The sequence below is a fragment of the Hemicordylus capensis genome, chromosome 6, assembly GCF_027244095.1.
Source record: "Hemicordylus capensis ecotype Gifberg chromosome 6, rHemCap1.1.pri, whole genome shotgun sequence".
Classification (NCBI taxonomy): Eukaryota; Metazoa; Chordata; class Lepidosauria; order Squamata; family Cordylidae; genus Hemicordylus; species Hemicordylus capensis.
Genome location: NC_069662.1, coordinates 151,217,383 through 151,244,203, shown reverse-complemented (window position 1 = coordinate 151,244,203; position 26,821 = coordinate 151,217,383). Strand labels below are relative to the sequence as shown.

Sequence of the window (26,821 nt, the reverse complement as noted above, 5' to 3'; positions counted from 1 at the left end):
CAAAAAATATTCTTTCTTCTAGAAAGTGGACCTTCTTTATTTGCATTGCAGGTGCTTTTCACATTGTACTTCTAACCCCCCCCCCCCAATCTTCTCAAGGAGGCTATGATTAATTGTGTGTGTGTGTATTTATTTATATTTAAAAGTGTTTGGTTCCTGGTTACTTCATGAGAAATTGTCCATATCAAACTCCACATAGTTGTTCTGAAGGCAGCTTTTAGGTGACCTTGGCAGGAGGCTGGATTTGGCAACTCGCCTGTCCTGAAATAATTGTAGGAGTATGAAATACCAGGAGATAAGGCTAGATAACGATATGATGAAAAGTCATTAAATCACAGTTGTAACTTGGTTCCGTTGTGGAAATTTGAGGTTCTCATTTATTTATTTATTTATTTACATTTATAGACCACCCTATACAAAGGCTCTGGGCGGTGCATAACAAGCTTAAAAAGACATAGAAACAAACACACTGCTTAAAACAATATAAAACAATATAGAAACAATTTTAAAACAATTCAAAACCATTTAAAAACCTTGGAAGGCCAGGCCAAACAAGTATGTTTTCAGGGCTCTCTTAAAGGCCAGGAGCAGCTATAGAGAAGGCCCAGTTCTGAGTCGCCTCCAGATGGACTGGTGGTAACCGGAGACGGACCTCTCCAGATGACCTCAGTGTGCGATGGGGATCATACAGAAGAAGGCACTCTCTAAGGTAGCCCAGACCCTAGCCATTCAGGGCTTTAAAGGTAATAACCAGCACTTTGTATTTTGCCCGGAAACATATCAGCAGTCAGTGCAACTGTTTTTAAACAGGCTTAATATGGTCTCTCTGGGTTATCCCAGTTTGGCTGCTGCATTTTGAACTAACTGAAGTTTCTGAACTTCTGAAGGCAGCCCCATGTAGAGTGCATTGCAGTAGTCAAGCCTGGAGGTTACCAGCTGATGCCCACTGTTTTGAGATAGTTCTCTTCAATTAAAAAACAAAACAAAACCCAAGTCCACAATTCTGGGAGGAGGCAGTCCATATGTACAGAAAATACAAGAATAGAACTGAGACACTGGGGGGACAAAATTGACTTGAAATAAATGCAACAAGAGTGTTGGTCTGGACACTGCTCAAGGTTTGATGCTTGGTGAGGCTGATCTACTGAAGAAACATCCAACTGTTTATATTCCAAGTGATGCATAATTGGAAAATCACTTAATCTTCCTCATTTTGGTTTCAAATTATAGATCAAAGAAATCAGCTGGGGAGATGTTGGAGGTTGGACTGGCCAAGGCGGGTCGATTCTTGGCACAAAGCGGTAACGTAAAAATATTGTATATTGTATCTCTTCCAGCAAATTGAAAGAATAGTTGTTGAAATATATATCAGTAATTTATGGTGTAGACGTACACACAGACTTGATGTGATAGCAGGTGAAGGGAAAACCATTACACCATTGCTGGAGACAGAGGGTTGATCATTTATGTCATCTGGTTGACACTTGGGTGGTCTGGACCTATGGCACTCCAGTAGCAAAGTGAGGAGCTGGCATGAAACAGGAAGATAATTTAGCTACTTCCTACACTTGCTTGGACAATTTTTTATTAGTATTTATGTATTCCTTCCATACAATAAATCTCAAAGTCATTTGCATAGGAAAAGGAATGAGAAGATGGTTTCCTTGCCCCACCAGGGCCCCCAGCCTAAAATGTTCAAATTACTCCATTGAAATAAATTTAGAAACACATGCACACATACAGATCAGGGCATGAATGTACAAATAATGGAAAGTAACTCAACTGCTATTAGCAGATGGGCCCTTTTGGTCTGACCTAGTGTGTGCGCGTGGACACACACCCTGCACAACATGGCTGTTCTGCTACTACCGGTGTGCGATTGCACATTACGACATGACTTGTGTTGAGAATAATACAGTTCGTGTTGCAACATGAAATCGAGCAACTGTAAGTAGTAGGGACACAACCCTGTCCCTATTTGGATGCCTGCAGCGGCACAGGCGATTCAGAACCACCTGCCTTGCACTGTGGAACACATCGGGCACTATAGTTGAGTACATTATAACAAGATATAAAGTGTGATGTTAACGCATACTACATTAGTTATTGGATTTAATCCTCAGCAAGTTTTATAAAATGAAGATTTTGAAAAGTACTTCCAGTAATGTGAAAAATTAAGACTTGTTTTAAGAATGTACCCCGAGTGCATTGCTAAGAGCCTTTCGTTTTGGAAATATTTTAGTACACTCCCTGCAAAAATTTTGGAGAAGATTGCAGAACAGATGCGTGCTTATAACATCAGTGCCCTCCTAGTTATTGGTGGATTTGAGGTATGTCACTTTAATTTATTCTCCCGTAAATTTTACTCGGTAGAAAGCTGAGCTCTAACAACTAAAATAAGTTGTACTGTAAAGGGAGAATGCTAAGTTTCAGATGTAAAGCACAGTAAGGCTTTGTGATCCGAACCTATCCATTCAGTTCTCCAGGCTCCACCCTGTTAAAAGTCTCATTGAAAGAGTAGTGTGCCAATTAGAAGAATTGTACCTGGACTCACTTTAAGACAATTCCAGTTCTCATTGCAGATGAATCCCGTTCTTAGCTATAGCTGCTACAGTGCAAGATATTACATGTACCACAAAGTTATAGTTCTACTACTACTAATATTTATATACCGCTCCAACCAAAGTTCTCAAAGAAGTTTATATAGAAAAATAAATACATAAATAAGATGGCCCCCTGTCCTCAAAGGGCTCACAATCTAAAAAGAAACATAAGGCAGATTCCAGCAACAGCCACTGGAGGGATGTTGTGCTGGGGATGGATACTGCCAGTTGCTCTCCCCCTGCTAAATAAAGAGAATCACCATTTTTAGAAGGTGCCTCTTTGCTCAGTTAGCAGGGGTTGTTACTAGTTAACATCCTTTGCAGGAAAACTTGAGCCAACCAGCCACTAGCTGGCCAATACTGGTATTAGAACATCAGGTTTGTATTGGCAGCCTTCCTAAATGGGAACGAAATGGGTTGGTGGCTGCTGAATCTGTTTTCGACCCACCCCTGCCCAGAAAAATTCGCTTCTGCATGCAAAACACCTACCTGGAAAGGGGCCTTAGCTAGAAAGATATGGGGATGGCTCATAGCTCAGTGGTAGAGCACATGCTTGGCATGCAGAATCTCCAAGCCTATATCATGTAGGATTCAGAAAACACCCTTTCTCAAACCCTAGAGAGACACTGACTTTAATTATATTGAACAATTCTGTGCCAGATGGACCATTGGTCCGCCTCAGTTTAAGGCACCATCTTGTGTTCCAGTGTTTGTGGCAGGGCTGAAACAATTGGTACAGCATAGATGGAGAAGATTGCGGCGGTGATGGTGGTGTGGAATCCTGACATTGAAAGAAAGGAATGCGGGATCTCCCACCACCACCACCACTCTTGCAGTGACACTGGGAGATTGGCAGCAGAACCTGTGTGCTGCTGGCTTCTCTACGCAAGAGCAGAGGATCACACTGAAAGTATGACCCCTTTCAAAACCAGAACTGCTGGAGCTGAATTGCACAGAACTCTGCATTAGCAACCCTCATTTCGAAACTGCTTACGTAAGAACTGGGTTTGCTGACGTTCTGATAGCATCACTGCAACAATGGAAATGGTGGGTTGTAGATTACCATCTTGGCTAAGGGTGGCGGTTTGGAGGTATGGGGAGCAACAGAAAGAGTGAGTGCTACATGCACCCTGTTTCTGTGCTTCTCCATAACCTCAGTAGTGAAATGTAGGGATGTGCCCAGAACCGTTCCAGAGGTGGCAGGAGTGTTCCCTTAAGGGTGGGGGAGGGTGCACTTACCCCTCCCACTGCATCTCCCCCACCAGCGCTCCATTGGATCAAAACCCCTCAAGACGGCAGTGTACCTCCCTGCCGCCCCGTTGCCCTCATCGGCCGGAAGTACTGGGCGCACATGTGCCCGTCTGCCGTGCACACGTGATGGGCGCATGCGCACCCGGTGCTTCCAGCCACTTGCGGCTGACGAGGGCGGCAGGGAGGTACGCTGCTGCCCCGAGGAGCTTTGATCTAACGGAGCACTGGCGGGGGAAATGCGGCGGGTGGGGTAAGGTGCACCCTCCCCCACCCTTAAGGGAACACCCCTGCCACCCCTGGAACTCCGAAACGGCCCCGGTAGCCGAAACATTTTGGAGGCCTCTATAATGGCCTCCGAAACATTTTGGGCTCAAGCCTAGTGAAATGTTTTGGAGGAGAAGACAATTGCACATCTGGCCATGAGAGGAACAGAAAGCACAAAGTGTTTGTGCTTCCTGTCCCCTGCTTCTCCGAATGCCTGATGTCCTAATTCTAGCACCTCCTGTTCTGTGACTACAGGCATAACTTTGTAGTAGGGATTCTGTGAAAGATACACAAAGACTGGACATGTCTGCAGTTGCAGAATCAGCTCTACTGACTGTGGATACAATCTGCAAACACAGCTGCTGTGCACTTGCCCAGTTGTTTCAGTGGAGCTAAAAATGGCAGCCTCCTTGAGGTCCAGCAGCCAATGATGTGGAGGGGGGATGGGGAAATGCACCAAAGTGGACCCAAAACAAGTTGTTTTATATGTTGCGTATTAGTATGTGTAGTTCCACACTTAGAAATGTATATTGAGTTTTGTTATGTCTTTAAATGGAATGTATCCCATAAGAATTCCCACATCTTTAAGCCACTGTTCAGGAATACTCATTCGGTGTTTAAACGTCAACTTTAGTGAACATGAGTTCCATATACCTATATATTACTCAGCTGTTGTTGAAAAACAGATATTATCCATTTATGAATGGGAAAGGTAAGAGATGTGGTGCTTTATAGTATTATTATGCAGAATTTACAGAAATACTTAAAAGTAATTACAATGTTGTTCAAGGTACTTAATTTGTCTCTGTATACGTATTGTTATATTTTGTGACCAGTCTTCCCTAGTGTTCCTCTGTGGCTGGAGGAAGATACATTATTGAAAATGAGAGAAGCTTTGCTTTCCATGGATTGCATACACATTTGTGTTGCCCTACTGCCACCTCTGGTCAAAAGGTTTTTGAAGGAATGTAAAAAACCCACAACAACAACAACAAAAACCTGTTTACCAGAGGTGTAAGTGAGCTGAGCATACACGATGAGCAGTAATCCCTCTTTCAAAACATGATCACACTCTGACCAAAACTATCACCTGTCTCCTGTGTGTGTGTGTGTGTGTGTTGGTAGCCAAATCCCTATTCATATTGCTGCTGTTAAAGCCTTTTCCTCTTTTTGTCCCCTCTAATTTTGCATACCTTACAATGTGCCCATCAGGCCTACCTGGGACTTTTGGAACTCTCCGCTGCCCGGGAGAAATATGACGAGTTATGTATTCCCATGGTTATGGTTCCTGCAACCGTATCCAACAATGTACCAGGTTCTGATTTCAGCATTGGTGCAGACACTGCTCTGAACACTATAACTGATGTAAGTTTCTCCTATCCTGTTTGCATGTTCCACTAACACTAACCTGTTGAACATGGCTGGAGACTTTCTTGAACCAGAACCAGGAAACAAGCAGCAGGAACTAGCTGGAAACATACAGAGATGGTTATTTGATTAGCCAATCTTTGGTAATGTTGAAAATAACTTGAAAACGACACTTATATGAGTTACTTCATTCATTCATTCATGAAGAAGTTTATCTTCTGTCTGATTGGTCATCTCACAAAACAGATTGCCAGTAAATTTAGGACTGACAAAAGGAAGTACAGTACTTTTTCACCCTGCACATATTTAATCAATTGAATTCTCTGTCACAGGTGGTGGACACCAGCTTGGATGGCTTTAAAAGGGGCTTAGACAAATTCATGGAGGACAGGTCTATATATGGCTATAGGCTGCTTGCAGGCACAGAGGCAGAATGCCTCTGAATACCAGCTGCAGGGGAGCAACAGCAGGAGAGCGAGCGAGCATGCCTTCATCTCTTGCCTGTGGGCTTCCCAGGGGCATCTGGTGGGCCACTGCATGAAACAGGATGCTGGACTAGATAGGCCTTGTGGGGGCCTGAATCAGCAAGGCTGCTGTTTTGTCCCATCTTTGCACCGATTTTAGTCTTCAAGGCAGCTTACAAATATTAACCATACTTGTTTACTGTTTTATAAAATGCAGTCTTGAGCAATATAAAAATATGCACTCTAACAGATCAAATAGCCTAAAAGAAAATAGGCATTAGCAAGAATAAAGTTCCATTTTAAAAACTCAGGTGAACAGGACAGACTTAGCTTGGTATCTGAAGTAACATGACAGCAGCGCAGGTGAATGGTTTTAGTTAACCACAACACTAGCTTTTTACATCATTCTCAAAGATAGAAAATGCCACCATATTTTGATCAAACTTCCAACCTGTATGCCTTAAATTAATGGCCATTGTACCATTTAATTAAGACACTAGTTCAGAGACTATTTCAAAGAGAGGGGAGGAGGGGAACCCCTCAGAAATATACAAAGGGACAGAACAGATGCTGAAGAGGCCTGCTTCCAACTGAAAGTGCCCTTTCCTCTCCAAAAGTAGCTGTGTGGTGAAGGGTGATCTCACATAGTGGCACACAGGGAGGTTAACTCTTCTCCTTTGCACCATTTTCCTGCAGAAAATTGCCAGATCAGCACAACAATATGCCCCTGAATTGCCTATTTTATTTCAGGGGCAAATCTCAGTTTTGCGGGGGGGAGGGTGTCGGAGATTTTCCCTGGAAAACTTATCTGAAGGGAAAGAATTAACATCCCCATACACTACAGTCCTGACTGGGATTTGCCTCCCTCCACCCGCCACATTACTGTTTTTGGTGAAAAAGAGATGCGTCTGTTCAGAAACTCCTTCTTAGGGTGCATTCCTGCTAACACGTTTTGACCCTTAGCTGCTTATTCAGCTTGGATTTAGGCATGATGGATTTTAATAATACTAACAAATTTGTTTGTTAGCCACCCCTAAAAAATTGTTCTCTGGGCGGCTCACAATGAAACACACAATTAAAAATACATAAAACAAACAAAAAATACAATGTAAAATACAAAATACAATACAAAACGTTTTAACATTTTCTGAAGTAATAATTGGCGCAGGAGTTCCCAACTTGTGGTACTCCAGCTGCAGCTGAACTCCAACTCCCAGAATCCCCAGCCACAATAAATCTGTTGTGCAGCAACATCTGGAGTACCACAGGTTGGGAACTCCTGAGTTAGTGCATCACTGAGAAAGAACTGCATAACAGATTCTGCATGCCCCAGGATACTTTGATACGGGTAACTCAAATTTGATACGAGTAATGTCTTTGATACGGGTAACTGAAATTTGATATAAGTAGTGACTTTTAGTGGTGTGCACAGAACCAGCTGGCCTGGTTTGGTTTGAGTCCAGACTGGACTCTAACCAGACCGGCCAAATCTGATCTGGCCCCCATCGACCCCCTCCAGGTCCGGACACATTCATGATTTTTTTTTAAAAAAAAATTAATTTAAAGTACTTTTAGCCCCTTTGGGGGGCTTCCTGTATGCCGCGGGGGGGTGGTGGTGGTGGTGGTCCGTGAGGGTTCCCCTCCCCCCCGCTGGCCTCTGAAGTAACCGCTGTTGCCTGGGAAACTGATCATTTTTGGCCTGTTTGGGCTTCTTTAGTGTGCGGTGATGGCCATTTTGGCCGCTGCCATGGATGCATAAGTGACCTCTGCAAGCCCTGGCATGACCCAGGGCCTCACAGAGGTCATTTGCGCATGCGTGGCAGCCATCTTGTTTTTCCAAAATGGCTGCCTTGCATGAGCAAATGACCTCTGTAAGGCCCTGGGTCATGCCATGGCTCGCAGGGGTCCTTTGCGCATGTGCGGCTGCAGCCCAAATGGCCACTGCCGTGTACTACAGAGGCCCGAATGGGCCAAAAATGATCCATTTCCCCGGCCGCTGCGGTGACTTCAGAGGCCGGCGGGGGGGTGGGAGGGGAACCCTTGCAGACATCCCACCCCCGCGGTATACAGGAAGCCCCCCAAAGGGACTAAAGGGACTTTACATTTATTTTAAATTTTTAAATAAATTTGTGAATGTGTCCAGCGATTTGGTTACTCTCCAGACCCCCCGAACCTCCGGACCGGTCCGCACATCCCTAGTTACTTTGTTACTGGTAACTCAAATTCTCCATTCCTTGTGGCAAACTAGGGGAGTCTCAAAAATATTCTGTAACTTGGCATGGAATTCTGCTATTCAAGTTTTAAATGGTAAAAATTCCACTGGAAGTGCCCAGCTGCTGGGCATGGATTCCAGTCTGGATCTTTTCTTAAGAATTACAGTGAAATGTACATCTTTAAAGAATCCTGTGGCACAGTGGTTGTAGCATAAATGTTCATAGACCTCAGCCTCCTTTTTTTAGATGTAAAAAGAGACAACAGCTGAAAAGCTCAAAAGAGCTTCCGTTTCCTTGCTGATGTTCAGATAGTTCTGTACATGGCTCTTGTTCCTGGCTCTGGTACATAAAGTTCTGCATTTCAGTTTTTACAGCCAAACTAAGGTGAGTTATGCTTTCTTGCATGCTGCTTTCTTTTCTTGATCTCTGCTTCATGGGTTTTCTTACCGCATTTAATCCCATTGGAATCTGTAGATGTTTTCACCTAGAGTAGTCTTTTTCTTCTTCCTTTCTTAAATTATACTTAAAACTTAGATACCGCTAAGTGAGTAGACTGTAGGTAGATGATAGTTTCTGGATTTCTTTTAATAGAGTACTTGTACTATCTTAATGTCTTTAGTACTAGGGGAATATTGTGACTAGCTTTTGAGTTTGTTATGCTTCAGTCAAGTCGTTTTCAATAATGGCAGACCACTTTTTCCTGAAATACAACTTGCTTGCCACTGATAATCTTCCGCAACCACTGGGAAGTATAGGGTGTATGCTAAAGAGCACGCTCAGTTCCTAACCGGCTTGGCTTGCATCTCATGTGAACTGACTTGTGTTTCCAAAAGATGCCCCAGAATCCTCTACCATCTACATGCATCCCATGGCAGATGCACAAGGGGTCCTCAGCAAACAAGTTCGCATAGAAATAATTCCCTGAAAACAGGAAGTTTGAAAAACTAGACACTGTTTCTGGATGAATACCCAGCTTCAACATTGCAAATACCTTTTGATAGCATCTGAAGTGTATTTTGAATTTTTTATTTAACAAAAACTCCATGTTATTTTAGGGAAATCTTGTTTATGTAGAGTTTTGTAATATGTTAGCATTTAACCTTCTAAACTCAGTCACTGCCACCACCTGATCATTCAAGAGACCAGGGCCCCTTTTTTCAAAAGATAAACTTTCAGTGAGACCTTACTGGCCATTTTTATTTTCAATCCTTTTCCTAATAATCCCTAGCACAGAATTTGCCTTTTTCCAGAGGTTCTGTACCCTTAGTCAACATTTTCACTGAGTTATTCATCACGACCCCAATATCTCTTTTCTAAGTAATAACCAATCTCAATTAGCGTATATGTGAAATTATGATTATTTTTTTTACTCCCAATGTGCATCACTTGACACATACATTGAGGGCAATTTTCCATTTTATTGTTCATTCATTGATTTGGGGGTGATGCTTTTGAAGCTCTTCAGTCACTAAATGTGAAATGAGAGAGAAAAATATAAGAGAACTAGCTGGGCTGGGCGCAGAGCATCTATGCCTCTAGTTTGCTGCCACCTCCTCTGCCCGCCTGCCTGCCGCCACCTCCTCTGCCCGCCCACACCAGTTTTTTCTTCCCGCCAACATCTTTCCCCACACACCGGGCCCCTGACCTGGCCACCGATGCCATTTTCTTCCCTCCCACCCATCCCCATCGCTATCCGGCAGCTGCTCACAAACTCACAAGAGCTGGCACTCATGGAATTAGCGATGGGTATGCCTAAGAGAAATATATATTTAGATAACCACTTCAAAAAGTGTCTTTCTACTCAGCTGGGTTTCAACTAGTAGTTGGATCCTAGAGCTTCTATCCATTGTGTGGTTTGTCTGTCTATTCCTCTGCTGCTTTTCGTTTTAACATAACAGGGACCATTCTCTTGTCTTATGACTGCTAAGAATGGCACAAGAGCTTTTGGTGATGGACATTGTCAAAAGCTTTTTGGAAGGCCAAATATATAATTTCTACTGGGTCTTGCCTATCTATGTGCTTGTTGATGCTCAAAGATTTCTCAAGGATGATGAGGCAAGACTCCCCTTGCTGAAGCCATGCTGACTCTTCTACAGTTTAGCTTGTTCTTCTGTATGTATGAACATTCTGTTTTTAGTTTCTTTGATATGTGCAGAGAACTTGCGAACAGCAAGGGGTCAGTCAGTGATGACCACAAATTATGTTTAGCTATTAAGTCGTGTCAGCATCTGTGGATTCGAGGCTACTGGCAACCTCTCCTAGCTGTGGGCATATTTCTCAACATTTCAGAATGTACCTTAGCTTTCAGTACAGTTGGGTATGAGAAGAATTATTTTCCCACCAAGTCCACTTGCCACATTTCTCAGCTAAGCTCTGTTTTTCTGCTTTTCACTTACTTCACCCTACTTCTCACTCCTCTTGATATTCTTCTGCACCAGTGCAAATCCAGTGACCTCTTATGAATTAAATTGAAAAAACAACAACCACCCCTTTGTAAAATCATGAACTGTGGGGCCTTTGCACCATTGGAAAGCCAAACTCTCCATTGCCACACACAAGGAGCCACTAGCAGAATGCCTAGAAATTGTACAAAGCATGGACACAAAGCCTGTTGCTTACCATTCCTTGTGCACTGCTTCAGGCCTTTGAGAGCTGCCTGCAGTTAGCTGAAGCACGGTCCCGCTTTGAGGAATTTTGCATACCTATCTGTGTGTTGCCTGCTACTATTAGCAACAATGTGCCTGGCACTGACTTCAGTATCGGTGCTGACACTGCCCTGAATGCCATTGTAGAGGTAAGAGAGCAAAGCCTTTCATAATATCAAATATCGTCTATGTTGAGAAATCTGCAGTCTTTAGGAGAAGAGAAGAGAAGAGATGATTTCAATTGGAACGAGTGGATTCCCTTTGTGTAGTTTCATTGTTATTTTGATATGTTGGCCTCCAGTTCTTTTTAATTCCAGCAGGAATTGTGAGATGTCATAATGGATTTTGTGCATGCATCCTAATTTTTTTAAAAAATTAAGGTCCTCTTTATTAAGGGAATATTTTTTGTTCATGTTTTCCCCCAAATTAACGATTTTTGCCATTTTGATGCATCTGGTGCAGCAGGACCTCAAAGGTTGTGTCAGAATCCAGCAGAGACAAATTCTATAAATGTTTCTGGTTTTCAGAAGCCTTTTCATTTGTGCGGTTAACACCCTAGGAATGAATCAGAATTGTGGCCTTAGACTCTGAAGGGCACTTAATTTGACCCCTGAGATTTACACAATCCCCCATATCTGATTTTTCAAAGATTAGCCCATGAACTCCAGGTGCTGTTGTGCCACGGAATAAGCAAGATTCACTTGTTTAATATTATGGTTAGGCCAAGAAAGATGTGTTTTGAAAGAATAGGTTTTCATTTTTGTGGCACAGCAGAGAAATGCTTGACTAATAAGCAGAAGGTTGCCGGTTCGAATTTCCGCTGGTATGTTTCCCAGACCATGGGAAACACCTATATTGGGCAGCAGCGATATAGGAAGATGCTGAAAGGCATCATCTCATACTGCGCAGGAGGAGACAATGGTAAACCCCTCCTTTGTTCTACCAAAAGAAAACCACAGGGCTCTGTGGTCGCCAGGAGTCAAAATTGACTTGATGGCACACTTTACCTTTACCCCATAAAATCCAGGTGCTGTTGTGCCATGGAATAAGCAAGATCCACATGTTTAATATTAATATTAATATTATGGACAGCCAAGAAAGATGTGTTTTGAAAGAACAGGTTTTCATTTTTGTGATACATTACAGTTGTCAATGTGACAGACAGAGAAGTTATAGCCCAGATGACTTTAACATTGTCATTCAGATGTGACGAGCCTTTGATTTGCAAGTTACTAATGGACTGTCCTTGCTAGACCTGCGACAGAATCAAACTATCAGCGAGTGGGACAAAGCGGCGTGTGTTCATCATCGAGACGATGGGTGGCTACTGTGGGTACCTGGCAAATATGGGGGGCCTTGCTGCGGGAGCTGATGCTGCATACATCTTCGAAGAGAAGTTTGATATTCGGGAGCTCCAGGTATCCAGAACCTACATCTGTATCTTGTCAATTAGTATGTATATTCAGTGTCTGTGGACTAGTCTGCAGTTATATCAACTGATTTCCATTGACTGATGGATTAGAGCTACAGTACACGTGTGAGCCTTCTCCATCAAAGAGCATTGTACTGTTATGATTAACAGGAAAGTAATTATTAATATTATTATTAATATTTATACTTAATAGTATTAAGAATAATATTTAATTATATTGTTTGTTTAGAACATTTCCCTTTAAAATAACAACAAAAGCAGTTTACATAGTTGAGATCCACACAGCTCCCTTTCCCCCAGGATTTCAGAGGAAACTGAAGACTGCTCCCCCCTTTTTTTAATCCAGGTTTTTGGCCATGGCCCCCGGCTTTCTTTTTAGGACATAGCTATGTTTGTTTTATTTATTGTTTTTACTGAACTTTTATAATTGATTTTTATCTTGATCAATACATATGAGAGATAAGCATAATGGAAAAACAGTGCCACTTAAAGTGTGCACTCTGGATCTAGAACACTGCATACTTAAAAGAAGAACCAGGGAAGCATTGCAAATAGATAAACTGAAACGTGAGATTAATGGGAAGGAGGAATTGAGAGAAATTTTGAAGTATATTGGCCATTAAAGGCTGTATTGCTGAACCTCTTCTTTGCCCTCCCTTTCTCCTTGTCAGCGCTGAGTTAGGAAAGTTTCTGTTATCTTCTTTATACACACATACACACACACACACCCCACTGTGTATTATTAATTTCAGGTGTTTGGCTGGAAGAGCTTACTATATAAGAATATTGGTTCAAACAGTGAAACATCGAGCACTAATGATGACATGTTAAGGTCGAAACATTTGCTTTTATAGAAACCCTTTGGATTAATTTCCTTTTTTCAGTTATACGCAAAAAAAGGTCTTCAAAGGAGATCTTGTTAACTGCCCTGGGGTCTTAGGATGTGAAGGGTAGTGCTGCTGTTGTTGTTAACAGTCTAAAAAGAAACACAAAGGAACACCAGCAGGAGGCACTGAAAGGGACATAATGCTGGGCTGAATAGGGACAGCTGGCTTCCCCCACCTCCCCAGTCCAGTTAATATAAGAGAGCTACCACCTTAAAAAGTATCTTATCATGGTTGGATATCCTGGCTGACCTTCTCAGCAGCCTTATCAGGGTGGAGCTGGTAAACTAGCTGTGTTAAGCTTGCAGTGCAGCATGTGGGGAAGAGGATTGGAGGGCGATGTTTGTTTGTTTCTCTCCCCTCTTCGCAAAAGCCTTGTTCACTGCCAGGAATGTGTCCCTAAAGGTTGCTCAAACCCACTGATTTGTCTTGCCCAAATGCCCACAAAAAGGCTCTTTCCTTGGAGCCTGCTCTGTTCTCTGTTAGAGGGGACACTGATTTCAAGTGTTCAAAGCAGCTCACATACGCCTGTAAGAGAGGCCAGTGTGATTGGCTCTATGTGAGGAGATGGTTGAGATGGGGAAAAGGAGTGGCTTGCATAAAGCCATTTAGTGAGCATGGTGGCTTTATTGTGCCACATACGGGCAGAGCTTGAAGTCCCAAGCATGGGGGTTCTCCTGTATGCGAAGAAGCCACCTATCCCAACTTTATATAGGTTATTCTGGAAGGCTATGAAACTGGGGCATAGGCTTGAGTTTCAAAGGCGGCAATGTTTGATAACAGAATGAATGCTCCTTAAGATATTTTCAAGGCAAAGATTTAGCAATGGGAAAGCTTATGTACTTTGAAGGAAAAAAATGCTTATTGTTCATAGGCCAATGTGGAGCATCTGACTGCAAAGATGAAAACTGGCATTCAGCGTGGTTTGGTACTGAGGTAAGTTACCAGTTCACTGAAGCACACCGGCCTGAAAAGCAAATCCTTGGAAACAATGGCTGACATCTAGATTCATGCTTCATCAATACACCAAGATTTTCCATCATGCGAGGGAGGGCGTGATTTTCTGCTATCTCCCCAGGGGGCGTAACTAGGAGGAGAGGGAGCCAGTGTTCACCCCTCTCTCTGGCGGCTCCTCGGAGTGAGGGAGATAATGAAGAAAATAGGGAGGGGTGGAGCTGGGGGTCCTCCGAAGCTGGGGTGGGGTCCGGGTTCTTTGAAACCACCCACTCAATTATAGCTACACCCCTGTATCTCCCATTTCCTCGTGTCATGGACTACCTCTAACTTCTCACACCTCAGAATCTAGATTGGCCTTAAGCTATATCAGAAAACTGGAGAGTGTGCGAAGCTCAAATTTTAGAGAATATGCCACCATTTAAGTTTGTGTTCACTAGAGTATTGTACTGACAATACAAAATAAGAACTCAAAAGAAATTTTTCTATACAAATACTAGTTTACTTATATAGCTCCTAGTATAGCATATAAAATGTGGGCAAAGTATAAGACATCAAATTAGAATGTGTTACAAAAGGTTAACATGAAAAGTAATTACGAGGCCCATATGCTTCAATCCAATCCTTCCACCATCATGCTTACAAACTTGCGGTCTGGTCAGGTGTTGAAAAGCAACCTGATTTTCTCTCTGGGAGTTTAAACTCTTGTATCATTAAATTTCTCATGTTCAAGCAAAAAATACAACTTAGAGAACTATGTCAAGGTTCCAGTCCTCTCATAATAGAAAATTTGTTGCATAAAATTGTTCCTCCTTTTCATATATTATTACAACACAGATATATAATTAACCCCTTTCTTGTAGATATAAATTCCTTCTCTAATCCTTAAGTCTGAGGAACAGAAAGCTACCAGATAGCTAACCACATCAGGAAATACATCCTGAAAAACACAAACATTAAAGTAAGCGTTTCCAGGTAAGAAGGCCATCATTTTCCAGGCCAGAATTGACTCAAATGACTAAAGGAAAGAAGGGTGATCTTATTCTCAGTATCTATGGCATTCTGTAGCAACCTGTGTCATTAAAAGGTATGTCCCTGAGAGTTAAGAGATATATTTTCAGGAGGATTGCTGAAAATCACTCTTCCCCTGCGAGACACAACAGAGAACTCTGTCACATCAGCAAACATTGGTCTGGATGTCAGCCAGTACTTTGTAGGGTGAGGAGACATGTCAAAGAATTTTTTTAGGAAGTAGAGAGGACGTCTTCCTTGAGAAGGGTCATCGTTGAGTGACTGCACAGATTCAATCTTTGGCATTTCCTGTTACAGGATCATCGATAGCAAGACTGATGAAGGCTTCTGTTTGAGGCAGTGAAAACTAGTTGCAGTCAGATTAAATACAATCCTGGGCTAGATGGAGCAATAAGCTATACAAAGTGCCTAGATATGCTCATATGCCCATTTCCATATCTACACATATCAGCTAGAAACCATTTATTTTTTTTTGCACTAAATCCTGCTTACACTTTTGAGCTACAAATTTTTGTACTGATAAATTCTCTTCAGCAGTGCTCTTACCTTTATCAAGAGTGTTACTCAACTGAAAGGATCTTTATTGGGGGGGGGGGAATCTGAAGTCCCCTTTGAATTTTTAGAACTATGTTTATTGTGCTCTACAGGAATGAAAACTGCAATGACAATTATACGACAGACTTCATTTACCAGCTCTATTCTGAGGAAGGCAAAGGAGTCTTTGACTGCAGAAAGAACGTGTTGGGTCACATGCAGCAGGTAAGCAGGGCTTACCTGCATGTTGGAACTGGAGGCTTAGAATAGTTACCCTGACCTAACCTACCTCAAAGGGTTGTTGTGAGGATAAACATAACCATGAACACTGCTCTGGGCTCCTCAGAAGAAAAGCAGGATATAAATACAAAAATGAAGAAAATTTGCATATACAGGAGGACGTCAATATTCACGGGTGTTCCGTTCCCGGTTGCAGCCGCAGATACGGAAACTCTGAATATCAAGTCATTGGGGTCTATTGGATGATGAGGGTTATGTTCATCAGGAAAACCATCTAAAATTACCAAAAATCAGCTGTGTGTGTGTGTGTGTGTGTGTGTGTGTGTGTGTGTGTGTGTGAAAGCTCCCTGCCATGCTTTGCTGCTCCACCTGAGTCACCCCGGAATGCCCCCAAATTGGCCAAAAAACATCTATTTTTCTTTTCTTAAAAACGGGGCCATTTTGAGGCTCCAAAACACAAAATGGCGGCCGGAAATTATCTCCACAGTCATTTCTGGCCACCCTGACCCATGGATATGCAAGGTTGACTTGTCCCCCCCCACTTTCCCCCCCACATATGCTGAGGTCAGGTGTCTTTTACCCGACTGCAGATATGCGAACCTGTGGATAACAAATCCACAGATTTCGAGGCCCTCCTGTAGAAGCTGTCTTCTGTGTGCTTGTCTCCTGCTAGACCGGGAACCACATGCAGCACAGTGCACGTGGTCTTCCCCAGTTCTCAGTTTCTTCATCCAGCATTCGGGACTACACTGGAGGGTTAGTGCTGTTGTGCTAACAGTACTAATCACCAGAGAGGACTGAATTCCAATTCTCAGGCACTGCTGCTGTTCCAGAGCTAGATAAAAAGATTTATGCCAGTGACACTGATGTAGGAAGCAGCCCCATTGTTTACCCAACTATGTGATATCCTGTTTGCTTATTCATATGCTACAGAATTGCCCAAAGCAGCTGTGCTAAAGTAAGAATTTGATTGCACGTAATGTCAGTTCATTGGCAATGTTAGTAAAAATGTGGATATTGGCACTGGAATCAAAAGGCTAATAAACTGAAATGGGGCGAGTGAGTGAGCGTGTGACAATCAGTTCAGTTTCAGTCCCTGGCCAGATATAAACTTCCTGGCTGCCTGGACCAAACTGCTAGCCCTTGGCTTGTTTTCCATCTATAAAAAGGAACTAAGAATGAACTGTTGGACAGATATGTTAGGGTGCATGAGAGATGTTGTTGTCAACAAAGTAATTGTTCAAGTAATCATCCTGATCCCGTATGGGAGATTTGTGTGCAGAAGCAGTTAGCTACTTGTAGATTTTCATCTGGGCCCCATTGCACTGGCTGGATGCAGCTTTTTCTCCTGGATCACTAGTTATTATGTATGTTTAGGCGCACATGACAAGGTCTAGACCTAAATGCATCATGAGACGGTATATCTTGTGCATGGTTTGTAGCTCATAATAACAGATTCCACTCTAAAACCTGCAATCTCAATTCACTATTTTAACTAAATGTTGAATTTCACAGGGTGGTGCCCCTTCTCCATTTGACAGAAACTTTGGGACAAAAATTTCTGCAAAAGCTGTGCTGTGGATCTCTAATAAACTGAAAGAATGCTATCGAAGAGGTGAGCACATCTTGGTGGCATCTTGCATTGCCCTATTTTGTTTAGCGTATCAGATGCTAGCATCCACAGACGATTGACAGGTTTGTGATGCATTGACATACAGCCAAAGGAATGTGTAACACACTACAGTAACACTATAGTGCTTCTGTAATGCAGTCCGCCCAGATGGTGTTCCTTCATTTAGATCGTCACAACTGTGAAATAAATCTATTAGGCCAGGGCTATACAACTTTAGTCCTCGAGTTGTTGGACTACAACTCCCATCATCCCTGACTATTGGCCACGGGGATGATGGTGATGAGAATTGTAGTCCAACAACAGATGGAGGGCCAAATCTGTACATCTCTGATACGGGCCATGGTTGTCCCGTGTGTCTGTCTTCTAGCTTTCTGGTAATCCCGAAGGCTGGGTCCTGGGAATTCTGTCTTGCCCCCCCAAATCCAGGTTCTTCAGTCAACAAACTGGCCACTGGGGCAGTATGCATTTGCAGAAAGCAATTAGAATTTGCTTCATCATCAGAACTGCGCAGCTACAGAACTCTGTATCAGTGAGATGGAGAGCCATTAGAAGTGGAGTGAAGATTTAAAGGCCTTGAGGACCTTCAATAACATTTGAATTTTGACATATTTACAATTTGGTGATAGTCCCCAGGACCATATTACACCAGTATTACAAGAATGTTACTGGCTGTTGGCTCATTTCAGGGTGAAACGGAGTGCTGTTTTTGATCCTTTAAAGCCTGTAAATGGTGTGAGTCGCAGGTATTTGAGAATGGATAATTTCCTTATCTGTGAATTCTCCTACTTCTTTGTGCGGTTCTCAACAAGCAGGGAGAAGAGTCTTTCTCTGTGCAAGTTCCTAAGAGATTTGGATGGGACGCTGCTGCAGGAGCCTTCTTGGTTAGAAGTGCGGTTGACACCCACTAGAAGCAGGCTCTTCCAGTAATGGCACCTCAGTTGGGCAATACTTTTCCTTCTCACATCTGCCGTGTTGACTCACTGCTAGTCTTTGGGAAGCATGTTATAGCCATTGGAGTCTTGAGGGAACATATTTTTTATTTCTGCTGCAAATTTTTGTTTCTATCGTAAAGTTTTCATGGATTTGAATGGTTTAAGATGGTTGAATTGGCTGACCACCTGTGCAGCGTTGTGTGTCCATACCACAGAAATCAAAGGAAGCATTGGGGTTGCATAAACAGGGCAATGATGCTATTTTCGTAACTGCCTCACTTTTGTGCAACCTCAGTGCCTCCTTTGATCTCTGCAGTATCCTCACAGCGCAGCATTATGGACACGTAACCCTGAACAGCGCTCATTGCTTTTAGATGGCATTGTTCTAGTCTCTGTGGGCCCACTTTAAGCCCAAAGACGAGGCTGTTCTCACGTGCAGCCTAATCCAGGCTAGGGACGACCAGCCTGGGTTAGGCTGTGCATGAGAAGTGTCAGGATCTGTGCTGCCCAGCCCCGCTTCCAAACCCAGCTCTTAGCCAGGGTTAAGGGCTTGAGCGAGCCCTTAACCCGGACTCTGGCATCATGTGTTCACTGGGGCTATGTTTAGCCCCAGCAGACATAGAGATGGGAGCCTAGAGCTGCAGGACACCGCATGATCATCTGGGAGCGTGGTCCATGCTCCCAGCAAAACACCAGCACTTGTCTGGGGAGGAAGGTGAGTTAAACAAACCTTCCCACCTGGTCATCTGAACTTCCTCAAGGTAGAAATTACTTAAAAGAAAATATAAATCTACAAGCTGCAATTAACCATTTAGGCCATATCCATAATGACATTGTTCAAAGCTGTGGCTTTTAAAAAAATGAATCAGTGGGACCGCTAGATAAGACTAAGCTTAAGACTGAGATCATGTGCTGCTGTTTCAGTGTACTTGCCCTTATCAACCACTCCTTGTTTACAGGTATAAGCATTCATCCGTAGTTCCTCACTGTTCTGTATATCAGGCCACACTCATGTAGTTCCTACAGAGGCAAATAAAAAGCCCCATAGTTCTCCAGTTTCTTTTTACCTTTTCACTTTTGCTTACCTGGGATGATAGTTCTAATTCAGGAGAATTAGAGCGATCGTCCTAAGCAAACAGACTTGGAGAGAAGTCCTCCCCCAACTCCGCCCAATAGAATCGGGCTGCAGGCTGCCATAAATTTGATCCTGACAGCTGATACGCGACTCTCTGGCATTTGAAAATGCTTTTCTGCCAAAGTGGATAGAATTCGTGACCAATATTGGAATTCGACAAAACAAGTCCCTGATTTGTAGAAGTATAGGAAGGAAATCACAGTGCCATAGTTACAAGTATTTTTCCCTTTCTTGTCTTTTCTTGGTGGCTGCCTGGATCACAGAGGAAGGTAATGTGTGTTATTCCTTTGCAATTTTAACTACTTTGAGGTACAGTTTTTACTGCAGTACAGGTGACCCTCGTTATTCATGGGGGTTCCATTCTGGCCTACAACTGTGGATAATGAAACCTTAAATCAATGGGAATCCAGAGCTCAGGAAAATGAATGAAAAATCACTGAATGTGACAGGGTAAAAGCAGAAATAAGGACGGAGCACTGTGCAGTGCTTTGGCCACCTCAGCTTCCCCACTCTCTAGCTCATCCAGTAATGCATAAGCATGGAGCTTCCTCACCCCACAGTTGAAGTCCAGCACTTAGCAGCACAAGCCCCTGGCCTGTTTGTTTGGTAGGTTGGCCAAAGAGGCAGCAGTACATGAAATCTATTTCAAGTAAACACACACAGAGGAGTGTGTGAGCATCAATTTTCAATGGATAATTAAAATCAATTTTTAATGTAGATTGGATTTTTAATTGTAATTTAAATTCAATATAGTTCTGTAATTATCAAATTTTTAATTTGATTTTTAAAAATTAAATAAAATGTCATCAACAAAAATGTACAAAAGTGACAATTCGCATCTTACAAGGGCAGCACAATGTTGCAAGAGGCTCCAGAAAATGCCTCCAATAAGGCTCCCTAAGGTTTCTCAAGGCTAAGTCCCTTAAGGTACTCAAGGCTTCCAAATGCTACCCGATATGGCTTTTAGAAGTACAAAAACCCCAAAGACCAAAGCACTCCACCATCCTCCAATCTCCTCTCAAAACCCACGGGCACGTAAGGGCAGAACAGCACTTCCAAAAACTGCGGATACCTGAAACCGCGTACCGCAGATAAGATCAGGTGTATATATTGCCCATCCACGGATAACGAGGGCTACCTGTATTGACAGAATATTCTAACAAAACAAAAAAAAATGGGCCAGTGGCCTAAGTATCCATGATCTCTCGCATTCGAATTACCAAGACGAAACACACAACAAAATTGTGTGTTCTAACACTGTTCCAGTCACTAATTCACATTCATCCATTCTTTATTGTAATATTTCAGTAACCATACTAGACTAAGTCCTGTCAGGAAATCACTGTTTTTTCATACAGTACTCTGCTGTTGATCTATAGAGCTATATTGCTATTGCATATCTAAAATAAGTGTTATGGGTTGTGTGTGTGTTTTTTAAAGGAAAGATATTTGCCAACACTGAGGAATCTGTCTGTCTCTTGGGAATGCGCCGGAGGACTCTTCTGTTCCAGCCTGTGGCCCAGCTGAAAGACGAGACTGATTTTGTGTATGTAAAAGACTCTTGACATCAGATTGCCGTAGAAATTAGAAAAACTACTACTACATCTTAAGTGCCTGGTAAAAATTAGAAGCTGCCATTGGCTAAGATTCGCTATGGATGCAGAATACATCTCTGATGAAAAATATCTCTTACAGTCAACCAGTTCAGTCTTTGCCAAGGTGCTAGTAAGGAGTGTGTCTTCAGAGTGGGCGGTATATTGAATGTTTCTAATAAATAATAGTAAACTGCACCATTGGGAAAGTGGCAGGCCTTAAGTGAGGGGATAGAGCTCACTGCGTATTTTCTGCATATATAAATTGGTCCCTAGTTCAGGCAGTTCCAGGAGAGCAGGCAAGCCCTCACTCCCAGCCTGTGGGCTTCTTGGAGGCTTCTGGTGGACCACTGTGTGGAACAGGATGTTGGACTAGGCAGGCCTTGGGCCTGATGCAGCAGGGCTGTTCTTCTGTTTGTAGCCCCTTGTCATTTTGACATCAGTGCCTGGGCAAGGCCTCTTCCCAAGACTTTGACCACAGTAGATATGTCAGACCATTGGGCCCATCCAGTCTGATAGGAAGATACACAGTAGGTAGACTTGCATTAAACAGCTTTCATGAGGGGAAATAAAAACAGAACGTGCAACGCTTTTCACAGAAGGAGTACAGTGACCCAAATACCACGGAACATGTGTGTTGCAAGCATGCAATTGTGTAGTCACAGGAACTGCATGAAATGAATGTCCACGAGTAATTTTGTGCCATTCTTGCAGTTGCACAACTACCTGCTCACAAATTGCACATGTACACTGTATAGGCCAGTGAGTATTGAGTTCACAGCTCCCAGTATAAACGACTGTAATTACTTTTACCGGGAGAGTGAGCATGGACCTGTCCCTCTCTGTAGAAGAGCTGCAGCAGGCAAAGGGTAATCTGAAGACAGTAACTGCTTCTTTGCTTCACGTCTAGTAACAACTTCAGATGCTTGAAGATCATGCTTGGATCAAGCTTCTATCCACTTAAACTTGACGGCATTTCTCTCCCCCACCCTCTTTTGGTCTTCAACAGGCACCGAATCGCCAAGGAACAGTGGTGGCTCAAGCTACGTCCCCTGATGAAAATTCTGGCCAAATACAAGACCAGCTATGACATTTCTGATTCAGGCCAGTTAGAGCATGTGCACAGACCAAGTTCAGTCGAGGCTTGAGTTGACAATCCCCAGTTGTCACATTGTTAAAAGTTGTCATAGCTTTCCATTGTGTCTCGTCAATGCTTTAGAATGCGCGTTACAGCTTCTTTTTGTAACATCTAAGTTATTGTACCAGCACTTTATGTGAAAAAAGCAACCATCACAGAAGTTCTCTACCTGGTATTGTCTTAGGCTTCTAAAGAAAAACAAACTTACAATCCACACACAAACCCTCATGCCTAACTTAAAGAAACCCAATTACCAAATGTGTTCCTTACAAATAACCTGTGCAAACCGGTTCTATGCACTCAGTGTGATGTTATTCATCTCTTGTACTTTTACCAGAGGTAGTGTTTACACGAGCAAATATGATAGAAGCTTAGTTTTGTGTCAAAGGAATCTTCTGTATACCCAGGTGGAATAAAAATATACAATATTACAGAGTCTGGATTCATTTGTTCTATCAGTTGCCTTGTCTGTAGGTGTAGACTGACTTTGAAAAGTGTTGCTTATGGGGCAATACTACTCCCTGAAACCTGAGGCCAAAATAACTGGGGCTCCTTTTAGTATGATGGGATAACAATCAGGTCTAATGGGATAAATGGCTATAACTGGAAATGTCCTTAGCAATTCATTCTACCAGTACCAATATAGTGCAGTTATTTACAAATGCTAAAAAGAGTCCCCTCCCACTTGAGGTTACACTAATTTCATGGTGAGATTATCAAATCAGCGCCAGCTGCATTGTGGGCCTGGTCTTTGGAACCACATGCTGTTGTGATTTGAGAACACTTAACATCAAACAGAAGAGCAGCCTTTCCTCCTATGGCGAGAATCCTCAGAGGGAAAGTTTAAAACAGCAGACATGTGTGGTAAAATGGATGGGGATGAAGAAAATATATCTAAAAATTAGCTGACCTGGTGCAGAGCAACTGCGCCCCTAGTCCTCCCTGTCTCTCCTTCCCCAGTCCATTCTCCCCCCTCCCAGTCTGCTTTCCCTTTCCTCCCCACTGGTGTACCTGTGGCTGTCTCGCAGCTGCTCGCGAACTCTCATGAGAGCTGCCATGCATGGGATTAGCCACAGGTATGCCTTAGAGCAGGGATTCTCTAGAGCAGGGATTCTCTAGAGCAGGGATCCTCCCAGTGGCCTTTGGTTGGGGATTATGGGAGTTGAAGTCCAATAACATCTGAGGAGCCAACGTTGAGAGTCCCTGCCTTAGAGAATTGGATAGATGTGTCCTCACTGTGAATTGTGGAAAGGTGTTCCCATTATCTGGTCACATTCCAAACACTGCCTCCATCAGTGCCTTCTGACCCCAACCCACAACGTAAGGGAAAATCAGGGACTTCCTGTCACACACACAATGCCGTCAGCCAGAGACCTACTCTATGTGGATCAAAAGCTCCATGACAAACCACCAAGGATACTAAATCAGAGGCTGAAATATTTAATGGCACAAAACATTCAAGGAAGAGCAAAGAATAATTTCAATGTCATAGTTACCTTAAAAAAAAAAAAGAACATGATTGAAGGTAGACAAGCTGAAGGCTCAATCCTGAGTTTCTACAAAATACTGAGAGACTATTAAAGTGTCAGGTGTGATCCAATGGCTGTGGCTGCTTTGGGACCATAATCAGGAGCTTCAGTTTGAGAAACTGCTAGCTTAATGAAAGGCAGACATTGGCTGGTGCCATCTTTCTTCCATAAACGTTGTTGCAGGCACAAACAAGGCGACACACCACAATGCCGCCTTATTGTTGCCGCAGTTTTGTAGAGGAGGCAGCGCCAAAGCGATATGGGCTTGTCGCATGGATTGCTTGGATTTCTTCTCTACCCTGCTGCCAACACACGTTATCGTATAACCCATGAAGGGTCTTTGGCAGTGTCTGTGTTCTCTGGCCCAAGAATAGCCAGTCCTCTTGTGCTCTTCCCAGCAGCAAGGTATCTGAAAGAGACAAATCGTGTATTGTTAAGTCTGTTCTATGCCTTTGCATGTGGAGGTGTAATCTGTTCAGAGAATGGAGATTTTTTAAAGCCTCAGTGCAGTTTCTCCCAAATGTGACAGCTGAGGCATGTTTCGCAGTTACAACCTAAAACTGGGCCGGGGAGGGGGGAGATGTCAAAGCACTACCCACAGTCAGAAGAGCCCATCCTAAGCATGCCCAATACAAGGTCACTGCAACACAGTAAGGGTGCCCAACCAAAATCCCCAGTGGAAGCTGACTGGAAGGCACCAGTTGCTGCTAGGGAGCAAAGCAACAGGAGGAGAGAGCTATTTTCTTTGGTGTCTTCCTTGGGAGCTTCCCAGGAGGCATCTGATTGGCCATTGGGAAACAGGATGCTGAACTAGAAAGGCCTTGGATAGGATCCTGCAGGGATCTTTTCATGTTCTCAAAGAGGCAAGAATGGAGCAGTGACTCATGCAGTGAGGAGTCTCTGGCTGGGTGGGCAATTTGGACTCACAGGAGCCTCTATATACTTTAACAGCACACAATTGTCACCTACCACAAAGGATGGACATTCCGACCCTATACTATGTAGAATGGCTGGCTTGGAGCTCCTAAACTTAATTATTTTATAGCCCTTGGGCTTTCAGCTAGTTATGCTGCTATACATCACATCCTGCCACTTTAAAAGCAAGGTCACACACAATATCCCTTGCTGCTGTAGCTACTGCAAAAAGGGAATGGGGTCAGGGAAGGAGTGGATATTTGCCATCCTTTCCACCAAAATGAACATTAAGTGAAGGATAGACTAAAAAGAAGGGTAGAGCTCGACTTCTCCACTGCTCCTCAACAGGCAGCACTGTCAGGCTTCCTTCCCAGCCAGCTGGACACTTACACACCCCTTTAGGCACTAAAGGCAGGGCGGCTCAGACAGTAGCTGACATACAGAGCAAGAATGCACAGATGCAGCGAGAGAGCAGCCTAACAGAACTAACTACACCAGTGCAGCAGGGAAGTGGAAATCCAACACCTTCCCCATAAAGCCACCTGTGCCACTGAAAAATATGTCCCTGAGAGTTCTTCAGCCCTCGGGTACCTATTTTTGGGTGGCACAGAGAGCTTCCTGGGGAAGGCATCAAAAATTGCTGCTTCTCTGCCATGCAGGTGCAATTAGTTGAGAAGTTCTATTAGGCTGCTCTCTTGTGGCACTGGTGGGTCCTTGCTCTGTATGTCAACTTTCAGCATTATATCTGAAGCCTTTGGGACTTCCTTGCATTTAATGTTGGGAAGACTCTTCCATACATTGTCCACTGCTGTTCCAAACAAGTGGTTCATTTGTATGAGTCCAGCTACTCCAGTCCGCAGCTGAAACGACATTTTACTCTGGGCTTACGAGTTTCACCAGAGTTCAACTGCAACTACCAGAATGCACTCAGGCATGATTCCACTTAATTATTTTGGGGGATGGTTTGAAGGAGAAATCTGATTCAATTCTCAAATGGCACTAAACCAGCTTTACATCCTAGTAAACGGGCCATGTGGCAAATGCTCGTTCTCCCCTTGTCCATTTTGCAAAGGTTTCCAGAATTCCTGCGCTTCTCAGCCAGGCACACAAACTCACTTGTCGGCTGCATCGATCAGTTGATCCCTGGACACTGCAAAAAGATGCTCCCGATACCTCTGCTTCATCGCATCAGAGATCCCATACAAGAAGTTATCCATCCCTACAAAGTAGGAGTAACAACTGTTATGAATCGGAGTCTTTAGAGCTCTTCCACTGAGCTATGTAGGTGTAAGACAACATACCTTTGTCAGATGGAGCAACAGGAGCATCTACAGCTGCAAACACAGCAAGCTTGGCTTCATCAATGTCTTGTTGTGTGAATTTGCCTGCCCTCGCCCATTCGGCAGCTTTTTCAAAGGTAGCCAGAGTACCCAGAGAATTCGGATCCCTGAAATTCAAGGTAGTTGATGACTACTTTATATAGCCAGCACGTTTGACACTTCACCACTAAAAAATAACTTTCCCCCGTTCTATGGTTACTCTCCAGGTTTACCTCCATACATGCAAACCAGCAGACACCCAGCAATGGAACAGTAACCTAAGCAAGCAATTTCTGGAGGCTGATGGGCTCAAGTGATGGACTAAATCAGGGGTAGGCAAGCTTGGCTCTCCAGCTGTCACTGAACTTCAACTCCCATCATCCCCAGTCACAATATATTATGGCTGGGAATGATGGGAGTTGTAGTTTAAAAACAGCTGGAGAGCCAAGGTTGCTGACCCATGTGATTAGATGAACGGCCTTTGCCTATGACCTTATGCCACACTAATGTGTCCATCTTTGCAATATCCCAAGACTCTGGTGCTTTTGATTTTAAAAAGCAATACTTTCCCCCTTGCTGAAGGAATCAACTGAAAGTCAACACCAGGGTACACAGGAAGGAGCCTTATACTGAGTCAGCCCATCGGTCCATCTCGCTCAGTATTGTCTACACAGACTGGCAGCGGCTTTTCCAAGGTTGCAGGCGGGAGTCTCTCTCAGCGCTATCTTGGAGATGCCAGGGAGG

At 43.4% G+C, this 26,821-nt stretch overlaps 2 protein-coding genes across 5 annotated transcripts in view; one reads left to right on the top strand and one right to left on the bottom strand.

Moving 5' to 3' along the window:
- Window positions 1-22,745, top strand: part of PFKP (phosphofructokinase, platelet) — a 94,655-nt gene extending 71,910 nt beyond the window's left edge. Inside the window, exons 15-24 of one of the 3 annotated variants that reach the window (XM_053260909.1) lie at window positions 1,231-1,301; window positions 2,243-2,330; window positions 5,331-5,483; window positions 10,805-10,957; window positions 12,062-12,226; window positions 13,999-14,060; window positions 15,758-15,869; window positions 17,400-17,499; window positions 21,025-21,130; window positions 22,186-22,745. In XM_053260909.1, coding sequence (XP_053116884.1) covers window positions 1,231-1,301; window positions 2,243-2,330; window positions 5,331-5,483; window positions 10,805-10,957; window positions 12,062-12,226; window positions 13,999-14,060; window positions 15,758-15,869; window positions 17,400-17,499; window positions 21,025-21,130; window positions 22,186-22,324 — 1,149 coding nt within the window. In that variant the 3' untranslated portion in view covers window positions 22,325-22,745. The remainder of the gene's footprint in view (window positions 1-1,230; window positions 1,302-2,242; window positions 2,331-5,330; window positions 5,484-10,804; window positions 10,958-12,061; window positions 12,227-13,998; window positions 14,061-15,757; window positions 15,870-17,399; window positions 17,500-21,024; window positions 21,131-22,185) is intronic. The other 2 variants (XM_053260911.1, XM_053260910.1) reach the window with 2 other exon arrangements.
- A 993-nt stretch (window positions 22,746-23,738) lies between these two features.
- Window positions 23,739-26,821, bottom strand: part of PITRM1 (pitrilysin metallopeptidase 1) — a 45,572-nt gene continuing 42,489 nt past the window's right edge. For both annotated transcript variants that reach the window (XM_053264961.1, XM_053264962.1), the window contains 3 exons: window positions 26,060-26,205; window positions 25,875-25,977; window positions 23,739-24,252 (listed from right to left, as the gene is read on the bottom strand). In XM_053264961.1, the coding sequence (XP_053120936.1) occupies window positions 24,159-24,252; window positions 25,875-25,977; window positions 26,060-26,205 (343 nt within the window). In that variant the 3' untranslated portion in view covers window positions 23,739-24,158. The remainder of the gene's footprint in view (window positions 24,253-25,874; window positions 25,978-26,059; window positions 26,206-26,821) is intronic.